The sequence below is a fragment of the Monodon monoceros genome, unplaced genomic scaffold, assembly GCF_005190385.1.
Source record: "Monodon monoceros isolate NGI ecotype Baffin Bay Population unplaced genomic scaffold, NGI_Narwhal_1 Super_Scaffold_21, whole genome shotgun sequence".
Taxonomy (NCBI): domain Eukaryota; kingdom Metazoa; phylum Chordata; class Mammalia; order Artiodactyla; family Monodontidae; genus Monodon; species Monodon monoceros.
In genome coordinates this window covers 82,379,804-82,398,007 of record NW_021703778.1, presented here as the reverse complement: position 1 = coordinate 82,398,007, position 18,204 = coordinate 82,379,804, and the positions used below count along the sequence as shown (strand labels likewise).

At 35.9% G+C, this 18,204-nt stretch overlaps 1 protein-coding gene across 7 annotated transcripts in view; it reads right to left on the bottom strand.

The window, feature by feature from the left end:
- The window catches only part of ATP8B4 (ATPase phospholipid transporting 8B4 (putative)), a 295,105-nt gene that overhangs the window by 229,770 nt on the left and 47,131 nt on the right, over positions 1-18,204 (bottom strand). For all 7 annotated transcript variants that reach the window (XM_029236307.1, XM_029236303.1, XM_029236302.1 and 4 more), the window contains exon 2: positions 10,389-10,457. Coding sequence is in view for 4 of the 7 variants with exons in the window: in XM_029236303.1 (XP_029092136.1) it covers positions 10,389-10,416 (28 nt within the window). In the remaining 3 variants the exon portion in view is untranslated. The remainder of the gene's footprint in view (positions 1-10,388; positions 10,458-18,204) is intronic.

Sequence of the window (18,204 nt, the reverse complement as noted above, 5' to 3'; positions counted from 1 at the left end):
ACAGAACATTGTCCAGGATAGATCACATCTTAGGTCACAAATCAAACCTCAGTAAATTTAAGAAAATTCAAATTGTATCAAGCATCTTTTCTGACCACAACACTATGAGATCAGAAATCAATTACAGAAAAAAAACTAAAATAAAAGAAACACATGGAGGCTAAACAATACACTACAAAGTAACCAAGAGATCACTGAAGAAATCAAAGTGGAAACCAAAAAATATCTAGAGACAAATGACAATGAAAACATGATGAGTCAAAACCTATGGGATGCAGCAAAAGCACTTCTAAGAGGGAAGTTTATCGCAACACAATCCTACCTCAAGAAACAAGAAAAATCTCAAATAAACTATCTAACCTTACACATAAAGTAATTAGAGAAAGAAGAACAAACAAAACCCAAAGTTAGTAGAAGGAAAGAAATCATAAAGATCAGAGCAGGAATGAATGAAATAGAAACAAAGAAAACAATACCAAAAATCAATAAAACTAAAAGCTGGTTCTTTAAGAAGATAAACAAACTTGAAAAACCTTTAGCCAGACTCATCAAGAAAAAGAGGGAGACGACGCAAACCAATACAATTAGAAATGAAAGAGGAGAAGTTACAACGGACACCGCAGAAATAAAAAGCATCATAAGAGACTACTACAAGCAACTATATACCAATAAAATGAACAACCTGAAGAAATGCACAAATTCTTAGAAAGGTATAACCTTCCAAGACTGAACGAGGAATAAATTGAAAATACGAACAGACTAATCACAAGTAATGAAATTTTAACTGTGATTAAAAATCTTCCAACAAACAGAAGTCCAGGACCAGATGGCTTCACAGGTGAATTCTATCAAACATTTAGAGAAGAGCTAACACTCATCCTTCTCAAACTCTTCCAAAAAATTGCAGAGGGAGGAACACTCCCAAACTCATTCTACAAGGCCACCATCACCCTGATACCAAAACCAGACAAAAATACTAGAAAAAAAGAAAATTATAGACCAATATCACTGATAAATATAGATGCAAAAATCCTCAGCAAAATACTATCAAACAGAATCCAGCAACACATTAAGAGGATCATACACCATGATCAAGTGGGATTTATCCCAGGGATGCAAGGATTCTTCAACATACGCAAATCAATCAATGTGATACAACATAGTAAAATACTGAAGAATAAAAACCATATGATCATCTCAATAGATGGAAAACAAGCTTTTGACAAAATTCAACACCCATTTATAATAAAAACTCTCCAGAAACTGGGCATAGAGGGACCCTACATCAACATAATAAAGACCATATACAACAAGCTCACAGAAAACATTCTCAATGGTGAAAAACTGAAAGAATTTCCTCTAAGATCAGGAACAAGACAAGGATGTCCACTCTCACCACTATTACTCAACATAGTTTTGAAAGTCCTAGCCACAGGAATCAGACAGGAAAAATAAATAAAAGGAATACAAATTGGAAAAGACGAAATAAAACTGTCACTGTTTGCAGATGACATGATACTATACAGAGAATCCTAAAGATGCTACCAGAAAACCAACAGAGCTAATCAATGAATTTGGAAAAGTTTCAGGATACACAATTAATGCACAGAAATCTCTTGCATTCCTATACACTAACAATGAAAGATCAGAAAGAGCAGTTAAGTAAACAATCCCATTCACCACAGCAACAAAAAGAATAAAATACCTAGGAATAAACCTACCTAAGTAGGTAAAATACCTGTACTCAGAAAACTATAAGACACTAATGAAAGAAATCAAAGATGACACAAACAGGTGGAGAGATGTACAGTGTTCTTGGATTGGAAGAATCAACATTGTGAAAATGACTATACTACCCAAAGCAATCTACAGATTCAATGCAATCCCCATCAAATTACCAATGGCATTTTTCATAGAACTAGAACAAAAAATCTTAAAATTTGTATGGAGTCACAAAAGATCCCAAATAGTCAAAGAAATCTTGAGAAGAAAAAAAACAAAAAATGGAGCTGGAGGAATCAGACTCCCTCGCTTCAGACTATACTACAAAGCTACAGTAATCAAGACAATATGGTACTGGCACAAAAACAGAAATATAGATTAATGGAAAAGGATAGAAAGCCCAGCGATAAACCCACCTATTGTCAACTAATCTATGACAAAGCAGGAAAGGATATACAGTGGAGAAAAGACAGTGTCTTCAATAATTGGTGCTGGGAAAACTGGACCGCTACATGTAAAAGAATGAAGTTAGAACACTCCCTAACACCATACACAAAAATAAACTCAAAATGGATGAAAGACCTAAATGTAAGGCCAGACACTATAAAACTCTTAGAGGGAGGCATAGGAAGAACACTCTTTGACATAAATCACAGCAAGATCTTTTTTGACCCACCTCCTAGAGAAATGGAAATAAAAACAAAAATAAACAAATGGGACCTAATGAAACTTAAAAGCCTTGCACAGCAAAGGAAACTATAAACAAGATGAAAAGACAACCCTCAGAATGCGAGAAAATATTTGCAAACAAAGCAACTGACAAAGGATTAATCTCCAAAATATATAAATACCTCATGCAGCTCAATATCAAAAAAACAAAAAACTCAATCCAAAAATGGGCAGAAGACCTAAGTGTACATTTCTCCAAAGAAGACATACAGATGGCCAAAAGGCATAGAAAAGCTGCTCAACATCACTAATTATTAGAGAAATGCAAATCAAAATTACAATGAGGTATCACCTCACACTGGTTAGAATGGGCATCATCAGAAAATCTACAAACAATACATGCTGGAGAGGGTGTTGAGAAAAGGGAATCCTCTTGCACTGTTGGTAGGAATGTAAATTGATACAGCCACTATGGAGAACAGTATGGAGGTTCCTTAAAAAACTATAAATAGAATTACCATATGACCCAGCAATCCCACTGCCAGGCATATACCCAGAGAAAACCATAATTCAAAAAGACACATGCACCCCAATGCTCATTGCAGCACTATTTACAATATTCAGGTCATGAAGCAACCTAAATGTCCATCAACAGATGAATGAATAAAGAAGATGTGGCACATATATACAATGGAATATTACTCAGCCATAAAAGGAAATGAAATTCAGTTATTTGTAATGAAGTGAATGGACCTAGTGTCTGTCGTACAGAATGAAGTAAGTCAGAAAGAGAAAAACAAATACCGTATGCTAATATATATATATGGAATTTAAAAAAAAAAAGTTTCTGAAGAACCTACGGGCAGGATAGGAATAAAGACGCAGATGTAGAGAATGGACTTGAGGAAACGCGGAGGGGGAAGGGTAAGCTGGAACGAAGTGAGAGAGCGGCATGGACATATATACACTACCAAATGTAAATAGATAGCTAGTGGGAAGCAGCTGCACAGCACAGGGAGATCAGCTCAGTGCTTTGTGACCACCTAGAGGGGTGGCATAGGGAGGGTGGGAGGGAGATGCAAGAGGGAGGGGATATGGGGATATATGTATATGTATAGCTGATTGACTTTTTTATAAATCAGAAACTAACACACCATTGTAACTCAATTATACTCCAATAAAGATGTTAAAAAGAAAAATGAAGATGTGGTACATATATACAATGGAATATTACTCAATCATTAAAAGGAACGAAACTGGGTCATTTGTAGCGACGTGGATGGACCTGCAGACTGTCATACAGAGTAAAGTAGGTCAGAAAGAGAAAAACAAATATTGTATATTAACAGATGTACGTGGAATCTAGAAAAATGGTACAGACAAACCGGTTTGCAAGGCAGAAATAGAGACACAGATGTAGAGAATAAATGTATGGACACCAAGGGGGAAAAGCAGAGGTGGGTGTGGGGGGTATGAATTGGGAGATTGAGATTGACATATATACACTAATATGTATAAAATAGATAACTAATGAGAACCTGTTGTGTATTACATGCTACTCCACTTCGCTGTACAGTAGAAACTAACACAACATTGTAAAACAACTATACCTCAATTTAAAAAGAAAAATTAATTTAAATAATGTGCTAGAGGAAAAATTGAATTATCTTTCTAGTGTCTCTATAGAAAATTATATAACAAAATAATGGTCATGAAAGAGGCAATCAAAAAATATGGGGCCAAAAATACAGGAAGAAAGGTATTATAAAAGTGTATCAGGCAGTGAATTAATGAAGATATTATGTTATTTTGGGGGGTTTTGTGAAATGTATGGTATGTTTCAGATTTTCAAATTTGTGATATATAGGGATTTATTTTCTCATGCTAAATGAACATGTCCTTTCATACCTAATTTTGTATTAGTTTAAAGCCTCAAAAAACTGGATCCAGCCATGATAACCACCCTCCCCCTTGCTCATTCAACTCCAGTCACAGTGGCCTTTATGTTGTTCCTTGGACATGCCAGGCCCACTCCCACCTCAAAGCGTTTGCACTTGCTGCTCCCTCCACCTACAATGCTTATCCTCCAGATAACTACATAGCTCCCCTCTCACTTCTTTCAAATCTTTGCTCAACTATGTCTTTCTCAATTCAGCCTTCCCTGATTACCCTTTTTAAAACTGCAGCGCTTCCCATGTGCAAGATGACTTACTTATTCATTTATATTGCTGACTATCTTTCCCTCCCCCCACAAGAATGTAAGCTCCATACAGATTGAAGGTTCTTTTATTTTTTTAAATCTGTTTTGTCCACAGTTGTTTTTTTCTGTTTGGAACAGTGTCTGGCACATAACAGGTGTTCAGTAAGTATTTGTGAAATGGCTGGCTGGCTGACTGGATGAATGGATAAATGAATAAATGAATGAATGAACTACCAATCAAAGTTTAGATTATCAAGAGACAACCAGCACTGCCACAGTGAGACAAGATCATTCTAGCCAAAATCACTGAAATGTGATGTCTTAATTGGTTTATTCACCGCATGAAGGTAGATTTACAATTCATAGTAGGATTTTAATTTCTAAATTATTAAAAGTATTTTCTTTATAGAAAATACCATGGTTGGGATTATCTCATAAACTTTCAGATTTCATTCCACCATCAAAAGAAAATCCAGATTTCAAAATTAAGCCAAGAAATAAAAAATTTTATTTTCCTTTAAATTAGGAAGTTCTGTTCGAATGAATAGTGAAAGCAACATTAGTTGAGAAGTAGGTCCACCAGAGAACTATAACTCAAGTAGCATTTAATAAAACTACTTAAAATAATAATGACAGCCACCATTCATTAAGTGCTTGCTATATGCCAGATACTGGCTCAAATACTAAACTAAAGGTAAGTTCTAAGGTGTGGGTATGTGGAAGGAATATAAAAGCATTTTTTAAATAATAAATGATTATAATTCTTGGGACGAAATTTTTCAATTAAGAAATTTTTTTATAAAACCAAAGTATGACAATTAATATTATACATTTGGGAATCCTAAATAATAAAGAATTGGAGCTATGTATTTGGAAATATGTTCTAAGCACAATAAATATGTATGACATAGACTGCTATTCTGAGTTTTATTATTTTATTATTCACTGTAATGAGGTAGTTCAAGATAGATTTATATTTGTGTATGTGTCATAGCTAAAGTTTAAACTCATTCCAGCAGATATTACTCAGCCATAAAAAAGAACAAACTATAATGCCATCTGCAGCAACATGGATCGACCCAGCAATTGTCATACTGAGTGAAGTAAGTCAGACACAGAAAGACAAATATCATATGATATCCCTTATATGTGGAATCTAAATAAAAAGTGTACAAATGAACTTATTTACGAAACCAAAGTAGAGTCGTGGATATAGAAAACAAACTTATGGTTATGAGGGGATAAGGGGTGGGGGGGGAGGGATAAACTGGGAGATTGGGATTGACATATACTCACTACTATATATAAATTAGATAACTAATAAGAACCTGCTGTATAATACAGGGAACTCTACTCAATACTCTGTAATGACCTATATGGGAAAAGAATTAAAAAAAAAAGAAAGAGTGGACATATGTATATATATATAACTGATTCACTTTGTTGTACACCTGAAACTAACACAACATTGTAAATCAACTATACTCCAATAAAATTGCTTTTAAGTTAGAAGAAAAAAAAGAATATAATAATAATGGTTACATAATAATGAATCCAACCTGGCTTATATTTGTCTTTATACCCACACAATTGTAAAACATTATTTTTAATATTTTTTGGAGGAAGGGGCCCATGAAGGCCCCATGAAAGACATATGTGACCTTGGTCTGATTCTTCCCATCCCATACCCCATGAGCATGCTAAGGGCTTCACTGTGGAGTAATGCAAGTTGCTCCACAACCCTCACATTTTGGAACCAAGAACAGCTTTAGCTAGCTTAAAGAAAGCCTCAAATTATCTGCTTTTTTTGCTTTCCATATTACCAAAGAACCTAAAATCTGAATTAGGTATTTTACACAGGAACAATGCTCTTCCTGATTGTTTTGTAGAAAAGCACATATACGCTTTAAAGTAATTGTCTCTGGACCTCCCATTTGAGCTTATACAGAAAGGGTGAATTACAAATAACAAATAGAAAATAGATTGTAAGCATGTTTTAAATATTTGAGTCAATTAGAATTTTTCACATCTTGCAGAATGTGGGATTTACGTGAATATGGAGATAATAAATAATAAAGCATATATCTAGGAGAAAATTTTTGTTTTCCCACAACACTCATGGTTGGCTTGTTAAATTCTGACATACATCATCAATGTCCCAAGCTTCCTGATAATGTTGTAGAAGTTTATATAAATGTTAAGTGCACCTTTCTTAAATGTTGCAGATATTAAATAACTCATTGAGGTAAAATATCACTTCTGCATGATTTTCCCCCTGACAACCCCAGGCTGATTAGAAGTTCTTTAGTCTGTGCTTCTCTGGAAAATATACTGGTAGCAACGTTTAGTAAACTGTTATTAAGTTATCATAGTTACTGTAAACTTATTTGTGTGAGGATACATGTGTTTTATTGAATCATAAAAAGCTACGTGAAGTCAAGAAAAGTTGGTACTACCTAGCATATCACAGGCACTCAAAAATATTTGCTGACTAACTGAATAAGTAAATGAATATTTTAGATTGAAAAAGGTCTCCAGTCTATAACCAGATCTATAGGAAGTGATATAACCTAAAGATGCCTCATTCCCAATCACGATGATATAAATGATGGTGACACCAATGTCAGTCCCTCAAGTCATTTGGCCATTCTAACAAGTCCAAGAGGAAGGAACTGACTTCAGCTTTCTCTGCCAATCAGCACCACAGTGGATACAGACCCAGCTATGTAGCCAAAACATTTAGCCTCATTACACAGCTATTTACAAATGAGCTATTTACAGCTCATTACAAATACCTATGACTGACTGTAAAATGAAATTCTATATGAGGAAGATCAGCAAGTTGCATTCCCCATCAAAACAGTTTCAAGTAACTAATTTACTAATTGTCCATTTAAAAAAACAAGTTTTGGGCTTCCCTGGTGGCGCTATGGTTAAGAATCTCCCTGCCAATGCAGGGGACATGGGTTCAAGCCCTGGTCCAGGAAAATCCCACATGCCATGGAGCAACTAAGCCCATGCGCCACAACTACTGAGCCTGCATGCCACAGCTACTGAAGCCCATGTGCCTAGGGCCCATGCTAGCAACAAGAGAAGCCACCACAATGGAAGCCTGCACACCGCAAAAAGAGTAGCCCCCGCTCACCGCAACTAGAGAAAGCCAGTGCACAGCAATGAAGACCCAATGCAGCCAAAAATAAATAAATAAAATTTATAAATATTTATATATAATCTATATAGTATTTGTGTCCAAAATATTCAATCCAAATAGATTTAGGTGCTGGACTGGACTTTTCCAAAATTCAATATAATGAAAAACTATTCTAAATCTAAAAGAAAATAAAGGGATTAAAAGCCAAACACAATGTGTGAACATTGGTTAAATATTGTACCAAAAATAAAAACAAGCTCTGAGACATGAGACATGGAGACAATTGAGAAAACTGAAAAATGGAATGTTACTTATTGGTAAGTAACATTATATGGTACTTATATGGTATGTTACTTATTCATCAATGTTACATTTCTTAGGTGTAGTGATGATGTTGTAGTTAAGTAGGAGAATGTCCTTGTTCTTAGGAGATCTGTACTGAAATATTTGGGGTGGAATAGGGAGGGTGGGAGGGAGATGCAAGAGGAAGGGGATATGGGAATATATGTATACATATACCTGATTCACTTTGTTATACAGCAGAAACTAACACAACATTGTAAAGCAATTATACTCCAATAAAGATGTTTAAAAAAATATTTGGTGGTAAGAGTCATGATGTCTACAACTTACTTACAAATATCCTAATGACAACAAAAAGTGTATGTGTGTGCATGTGTGTGGGTGTGTGCTGGTGGCAGTGAGGGGGAGGAGAGGAGGCAAATGTGGCAAAATGGTAATAATTGTAGAATTTAGGTGAAAGGTATTTGGGTGTTTTAATTTTTTTGTAAAATCCAATATTTTCAAAATTAAAAGTTAGAGGAAAATGTAAAAAACAATAATGTTATAGAGAAAGGCTTAAAGACAGAAAAGGTATCTATGATTACAATATTATGTTTTAAGAGCAGGTTCAAAGTAATGCACACCATAGTTGTTTGGGAATATATGGATGAATATACATTAATGTATTAATAGAGGTCACTGAATTGGAGCCCTCTAAATTGTGCAGCTTGGCAGTCTGGAGTGTTTATCTCTGGATTGTCCAATTACAGTCACTTCTATTTTCTTATTTTTATTTATAAAAAATTGCTTATTTTATACGTATACATTCACATATATGTACAAATTATTTTAAAAGAGTGAGAATGAACTTATCAAAACCTTGCAACAATATATTCTGTTGGAAACTTGTCCCTGTCAAAACTGGTTAATCTATTGTTTACACTATTAAGATTATACCAGTGACTGGATATAAATAAATCATTTTATTTGAAAAAGAAAAACATGATGACAATAATTCTAGACTCTTAAATTGGCACGGGGAATATGAAAGTATTGCCCCAGAGGGCGTAACTAATGACCTATGGGTGCGAACTACATTGAGACAGATTTCAGCTCATCATGAGACTGAACATTGCAATGAATGTGCCCAACAAGGGAACAGACTGAATCATGAAATAATTGCCTATCAAAACAGCTTAACCACCTGTCAGAGATGATTAGAAGGAGGGATAGGGTATTAGATATACTCTAATCCAGCCTTTGGTCTCTAACAAGTCCATAGTCAAAAATAAAGAAAATAGGGACTTCCCTGATGGTCCAGTGGTAAAGAATTTGCCTTCCAATGCAGGTGATGCGGGTTCGATCCCTGGTCGGGGAACTAAGATCCCACATGCTGTGAGGCAACTAAGCCCACTTGCCACAACTACTGAGCTTGCACGCCTCAACTAGAGAGCCCACATGTTGCCAGCTACAGAGCCCCTGCACCCTGGAGCCTGCATGCCATAACTAGAGAAGAGAAAACCCGCACGCCACAACTAGAGAGAAGCCTGCACACCTCAACGAAGAGCCCAAGCACTACAACAAAAGATCCCGCATGCCTCAATGAAGATCCCATGTGCCACAACTAAGACCCAATGCAGCCATAAAAAAAATAATTAATTAAAGTTTTAAAAATAATAAAGAAAATAGCAGTAATAAACTGAATACATTTCCATTGAAGGAAAAACTACACAATACTCTGTTGCTGACTAACAAGACATAAGACAAGATTAATACTCTCTGGTCAGGATGCTGTATTTTAAAAAATTGGAATACTATTAACACTGTTCAGCTAGACCAATTACTCAACCAAAAACAAAGTGTGTTACTTGCCATCATGAATCCAAATTATTTCTAAACATATGAACTTAGTCTTAAGTGTTGGTGTATTCATACAATGGAATACTGTTTTAAAAGAAAAAATGAAGAGGAACAAACTACTGATATATACAACCATATGGATATATGTCAAAAAAACCTTACGCTGAGTGAAAGAAGCAAGACACAAGAATACATGCTGTATGATTTCATTTATATCGATTTCAAAAACAGGCAAAACCAATCTGTTAGAAATCAGAAGGTGATTGTGTAGAACACAGGGAGAATGAATAAAAAGGGGCACAAGTGAACTTTCTCAGGTAATAGAAACGTTCTAACTCTTGCTTTTTGGTGGTAATTACACATTTACATACAGCCTTTAAAGTTCATCAAATGGAACACTTAAGATCTGTGTGATTTTTGTTTATAAATTACACCTCTGTGAAATTAAAATAAATATTAAAAAATCATATTTGCTTTGTGTCGCCTAAAGAACTCAATACTTACCAAGTGATTTCTTTTTACTGCACAACATTATTGCACTTGATTTTTTTTCACCAGGCCTCAACAGCTGGCCTACATAAGAAAACAAGAAATGTACACAACATTAGTATTTGAGAAATGCTCATTAACCATAAATTGCCATCATTCAGCTTTCTTCCTAGTCAAATCTAGATGACTAGGAACTCATTAACACAGTAAGGAATAATAGACTCCATTTATGAGACTTAAATCTAACAAGATAAGAATAATTCTATAACTCACAGACATAGAAAACAAACTTATGGTTACCAAAGGAGAAAGGGGGAATGGATAAATTAGGAGTTTGGGATTAAAATATACACACTACTATATATAAAATATATAACCAACAAGGACCTGCTGTATAGTACAGGAATTATATTCAATATCTTGTAATAACCTATAATGGAAATGAATCTAAAAAGAATATATATATATATATATATATCTGAATCACTTTGCTGTACACCTGAAACTAACACACCATTTTAAATCAATTATATTTCAATAAAAAAAATTTTTAAGGAAACAATTCTATACAAAAATTATCTATTTGTATTATGGCGGCTATATGGAACAATGTAAGGTAAGCACAAGTGTAACATTCAATTTGGCATTAAAATGGAGCCAAATTTTCTAACATATCCCAAACCCTGTGAATCAGAATATCTCAGAGGTGACACTCCATTACCTGCTTTTTATTCAAGTACCAAAAGTAATTCCTTCCCAAAACAGTCACCCAAGTCCAGGAAGTGCAGAGTCCCATATAGAATTAATTGAAGAAGGAACACGCCAAGACACATAGTAATCAAACTGACAAAAACTAAAGACAAGGAGAAAATATCCAAAGCAACAAAGGAAAAGCAACAAATAACATACAAGGGAATCCCCATGAGACTATCAGCTGATTTTTCAGCAGAAACTCTACAGGCCAGAAGGGAGTGGCACGATACATTTAAAGTGATGAAAGGGAAAAACCTACAACCAAGAATATTCCACCCAGCATGTCTCTCATTCAGAATTGATGGAGAAATCAAAAGCTTTACAGACAAACAAAAGCTAGAAGAATTCAGCACCACCAAACGAGCATTACAACAAATGCTAAAGGAACTCTTTCAATAGAAGAGGCAACAGGAAACAGGAAAATTACAAAATGGTAAAGCTCACCAGTACAGTCAAACATACAGTAAGGGTAGGAAATCATCTACACACAAACATGATATCAAAACAGTAATTGTGAGAGGAGGAGAGCAAAAATGCAGGATATTTGAGATGCATTTGAAATTAAGAGACCAGCAACTTAAAACAACCATGTATACATATCGACTGCTATATCAAAACCACATGGTAACCACAAATGAAAAATCTATAATAGATATACACACAAAAAAGAAAAAGAATCCAAACACAACAATATAATCATAAATCACAGAGAGGGGAACAAAAGAGAAAAGGAATAAAAAAGACCTACAAAAACAAATCCAAAATATTTTTTTAAATGGCAATAAGAACATACATATCAATAATTAACTTAACTGTAAACGGATTAAATGCTCAAACCAAAAGAAATAGACTGGCTGAATGAATACAAAAACAAGACCCATATATATGTTGTCTATAAGAGACCCACTTCAGATCTAGAGACACAAACAGACTGAAAGTGAGGGGATGGAAAAAGATATTCCATGCAAATAGAAATCAAAAGAAAGCTGGAGTAGCAATACTCATATCAGACAAAATAGAGTTTAAAATAAAGACTGTTACAATAGACAAATGACACTACATAATGATCAAGGGCTCAATTGAAGAAGATATAACAATTATAAATATATATGCACTCAACAGAGAAACACCTCAATATATAAGGCAAATGTTAAAAGACATAAAGGAGAAATCGACAGCAATACAATAGTAGAGGGGGACTTTAGCACTCCACTTATATCAATGGACAGATCATCGAGACAGGAAATCAATAAGGAAACTCAGGCCTTAAATGACACATTAGAACACATGGACTTAATTGATATTTATAGAGTGCTCCATCCAAAAGCAGAAGAATACACCTTTTTTTCAAGTGTACATGGAACATTCTCCAGAACAGATCGCATGCTGGGCCACAAAGGAAGTCTTGGTAAACTTAAGAAAACTAAAATCATATCAAGCATCTTTTCCGATCACTACACTATGAGATTAGAAATCAATTACAAGAAAAAATGCAAAAACACAAACACATAGAGGCTAAACAATATGTTATGAAACAACTGATGGATCACTGAAGAAATCAAAGAGGAAATAAAAAGAATACCTAGAGACAAATGAAAATGAAAACACAACAATCCAAAACCTATGGGATGTGGCAAAAGCAGTTCTTATAGTGATACAAGCTTACTTCAGGAAACAAGAAAAATCTCAAACAAACAACTTAACCTTACACCTAAATCAACTAGAGAAAGAAGAACACATAAAACCCAAAGTTAGCAGAAGGAAAGAAATCACAAAGATCAGAGCAGAAATAAATGAAATAGAGACAAAGAAAAAAATAGCAAAGACCAATAAACTAAGAGTTGAAAAGATAAACAAAATTGATAACACTTTAGCCAGAGTCATCGAGAAAAAAAGGGAGAGGGCCCAAATCAATAAAATCAGAAATGAAAAGGAGAAATTACAACTGACACCACAGAAATTCAAAGGATCATAAGAGACTACTACAAGCAACTATACACCAATGAAAAGGAGAACCTAGAAGAAATGGGCAAATTCTTAGAATGGTACAATCTCCCAAGACTGAACCAGTAAGAAATAGAAAATATGACTAGACCAACTGTATGTATTGAAATTGAATCTGTGATTAAAAACTCCCAACAAACAAAAGTCACGGAACAGATGGCTTCACAGGTGAATTCTATCAAACATTTAGAGAAGAGCTAACACCTAACGTTCTGAAACTATTTCAAAAAATTGCAGAGGAAGGAACACTCCCAAATTCATTCTATGTGGCCACGATCACCCTGATACCAAATCCAGACAAAGCTACCATCAAAAAGAGAAAATTACAGGTCAATATCACTGATGAACATAGACATAAAAATCCTTAACAAATACCAGCAAACCAAACCCAGTAATACATTAAAAGGATCATACACCATGATCAAGAGGGATTTATCCCAAGGATACAAGGACTTTTTAATATCTGCAAATCAATCAGTGTGATGTACCACATTAACAAATTGAAGAATAAAAACCATATGATCATCTCAATAGATGCAGAAAAAGCTTTTGACAAAATTCAACACCTATTTCTGAAAAAAACCCTCCAGAATGTGGGCACAGAGGGAACCTACCTCAATATAATAAAGACCATATACCACAAACCTACAGCTAACATCATACTCAATGGTGAAAAAATGAAAGCATTTCCTCTAAGATCAAGAAAAAGACAAGGATGTCCACTCTCATCACTTTTATTCAACATAGTTTTGAAAGTCCTAGCCACAGCAATCAGAGAAGAAAAATAAATAAAAGGAATACAAATTGGAAAAGTAGTAAAACTGTCACTGTTTGCAGACGACATGAAACTATACATTGAAAATCCTAAAGATGCTACCAGAAAACTACTAGAGCTCATCAATGAATTCAGTAAAGTTGCAGAAAAAGAAATTAATACACAGAAATCTGGTGCAATCCTATACACTAATAATGAAAGATCAGAAAGAAAAATTAAGAAAATCCCATTTACCATCGCATCAAAAAGTATAAAATACTTAGGAATAAACCTACCTAACGAGGCAAAAGACCTGTACTCCAAAAACTATAAGATGCTGATGAAAGAAATCGAAGGAGACATAAACAGCTAGAAAGATATACCATGTTCTTGAATTGGAAGAATCAATACTGTCAAAATGACCATACTACCCAAGGCAGTTTACAAACTCAATTCAATCCTTATCAAATTATCAAAGGCATTTTTCACAGAACTAGAAGCAAAAATTTTAAAATTTGTATGGAAACATGAAAGACCTCAAATAGTGAAACCAATCTTGAGAAAGAAAAACAGTTGGAGGAATCAGGCTCCCTGGCTTAAGACTATAGTACAAAGCTACAGTAATCAAGACAATATGGTACTGGCTCAAAAACAGAGATATAGATCACTGAAACAGGATAAAAAGCCCAGAAATAAACCGACTCACCTATGGTCAATTAATCTATGACAAAGGAGGCAAGAATACAATGGAGAAAAGACAGTCCTCAATAAGTGGTGCTGGGAAAACTGAACAGCTACATGTAAAAGAATGAAATTAGAGCATTCTCTAACATCATACACAAAATTAAACTCAAAATTGATTAAAGATGTAAATGTAAGGGCCAGATCCTATAAAACTCTTAGAGGAAAACATAGGCAGAACACTCTTTGACATAAATTGCATCAATATCAATATATATATATATATTCTTTTTCAGATTCTTTTCCCTTATAGATTATTACATACTATTGAGTATAGTTCCCTGTACTATACAGTAGGTCCTTGTTGGCTATCTATTTTATACATAGTAGTGTGTATATGTTAATGCCAGCCTCCTAATATAACCCTTCTCCCACCCTCTCTCCTATTTGGCAGCCGTAAGTTTGTTTTCTGTGTCTGTGAGTCTCTTTCTGTTTGGAAATAAGATCATTTGTGTCTTTTTTTCTTTTAGATGCCACATAGAATTGATATCATATGATATTTGTATTTCACTGTCTGGCTTACTTTACTTAGTATGATAATAGGCAAGGGAAACATAAGCAAAAAATGGAATTACATCAAACTAAAAAGCTTTTGCACAGTGAAAGAAACTATCAACAAAACAAAAAGGCTACCTACTGCACTGGAGAAGATATTTGTAAATGATATATCTGATAAGGGGTTAATATCCAAAATATACAAAGAACTCATAAAACTCAACATCAAAAAAAACAACCCCATTAAAAAGTGGTCAGAAGACCCAAAGATACATTTTTCCAAAGAAGACATACAGATGGCAAACAGACACATGAAAAGATGCTCAACATCACAAATCAGCAGGGTAATGCAAATCAAAACTACAGTGAGGGACTTCCCTTGTGGATCAGTGGTTAAGAATCCGCCTGCCAATGCAGGGCACATGGGTTCGAGCCCTGTTCTGGGAAGATACCACATGCCACGGAACAACTAAGCCCATGTGCTATTAACTACTGAGCCTGCGCTCTAGACCCTGCAAGCCACAACTGCTGAGCCCCCGTGCTGTAGCTACTGAAGCCCATGCTCTGCAACAAGAGGAGCCACCACAATGAGGAGCCTGCACACTGCAATGAAGAGTAACCCCCGCTTGGCGCAACTAGAGAAAGCCTGTGCACAGCAACGAAGACCCAATGTAGCCAAAAATAAATAAATAAAAATAAATTTACTTTTTTAAAAAGACACTAAGCACCCTTATGTTCATCACAGCATTATTTACAATACCCAAGATATGGAAGCAACCTAAGTACCCATTGATAGATGAATGGATAACGAAGATGTAATGTGTATATGCAATGGAATACTATTCAGCCATAAAAAAGAATGAAATCTTGCCAGTTTCAACAATATAGAAGGACCTAGAGGGTATTATGCTAAGTGAAATAAGACAAATACTGTATGATTTCACTTACTGGGCAACACAAATGAACAAATATAATGAAACAGAAACAGACTCATAGGTACAGAGAACAAACAGGTAGTTGTGGGGGAGGGGGGCAGGGGGAGGGAGGATGAGTGAAATAGGGAGATTAAGAGGTATAAACTTCCAGTGACAAAATGAGTCATGAGGATGAAATGTACTGTGTGGGGAATACAGTCAATAGTAATATAATATCTCTGCATGGTGATAGATGGTAACTAGACTTATCATGGTGATCATCTTGTAATGTACAGAAATATGCAATCACTGTGCTGCCCACCAGGAACCAACACAGTGTTGTAGGTCAATTATACTTCAAAAAACAAACAACGGGGGCTTGCCTGGTGGCGCAGTGGTTGGGAGTCCGCCTGCCGATGCAGGGGACACGGGTTCATGCCCCGGTCCGGGAGGATCCCGCATGCCGCGGGGCGGCTGGGCCCGTGAGCCATGGCCGCTGAGCCCGTGCGTCCGGAGCCTGTGCTCCGCAGCAGGAGAGGCTGCAACAGTGAGAGGCCCGCGAACCGCAAAAAAAATAAACAAAAACAAAAAAAACAACGAACTCTCAGAAAAAGAGATCAGATTTGTGGTTACCAGAGGCAGGGGGTGGGAGGAGGGGGAATTGGATAAAAGTGATCAAAATGTACAAATTTCCAGTTAGAAGATAGTAAGTACTAGGGATGTAACGTACAACATGATTAATATAATTAACACTGCTGTGTGTTATATATAAAAGTCATTAAGAGAATAAATCCTGAGTTCTCATCACAAGAAAAACAACTTTTCAAAATTTTTTTATCTAATATGAGATGATGGACGTTCACTAAATTTACTGTAGTAATCATTCCATGATGTGGGTCAAATCATTATGCTATACACCTTAAACTTATACAGTGCTGTATGTTAATTATTTCTCAATAAAACTGGAAGAAAAAAATTATTTAGAAATAAATAAATAGGGGGCAGAAATAATGTCATTATTATCTTTTAGTTTTTTCCCTACATGTCTAATTTCCTTCACATGGTAAACTCTATTAAGGATTTAGAGTGAATAAATAAAGGGCAAACAAATAACTTCAACATTTAGAACCCAAATGACCATGGAAATGAACTGAAGCACCTTCGCAAACACATGACAGGGTAGGCAGAGGTTCTGGATTCATACTTTTTAGGTTCGAAAGAGAAATGACTTGTTTGTTCCTGCTCAAAGACATGGTGTGGCAGGATGCATTAAATACCCATGAAAGAAGAAGCTGGTCAGTCATATGGAGACCAGAAAAGAGGAAGAACAGCACTTATGGCTTAGCAGTTACACGAAAGGAGGATGCAGAGGAATTTCATCAACACCTACTGTTCCATTACAAATTTCTGGTGTCTAAAAGGCCTGAAACCATCAATATTTCTCCCTGTTGCGCTCCCAGATTCATGAGTTCCCTTCCACCACCTCCAGGAAAAGCAGCAGCCCACTGAGGGAATAGCCACCCCTGGGGTGCCCCTGACAAGTAGGGCCATCAACACTTTGTAAAACCCACTGCTTTTCCAGGAACCAGTCACTAAAACTCATGAATCCAACAAGATGTGAGTACTACTGCCAGGTGCTGCTAGAAGCAGGGATAGGTCCTCAAATATAACCCATCAGTAACTCTTCTGTTCTTCTTCCCATGCCTTCTACCAACTGCCACCAAGGCTGCCTAAAACAATCCCCCCCGCCCCCTCCTCACTGCTCCCCCTACCCCGTCTTAGGCAGCAGATGCCTCTAGGACATGCCTGCTGACCAGTGACTGCTTTCCCCTGCATTCCTTCTAACAGGTTTCCCCGCTCCAGCCTTGGCCACCCATAGACTAGGGTCCACATTGAAGCCACAGTGATCTTTATAAAAATTAAATGGCATCATATCACACCCCTGCTTAAAACCCTTCAATAACATCCCACTGGCCTTAGAAAAAAGATCAAATTGCAGCATGACTCCTTGGCCCCTCTGCAACCTGGTCCCTGCTAGTCCTTCTACCCTGATTTCTCATCACTCTCCTTACAGCCCCCATTCTTCCTTGCACCCCCCCCATGTCTATACTACAGAAATAACTCAGCTTCTTTCTATTTGAGGGCCTTGACACATGCTCTTCCCTCTGCC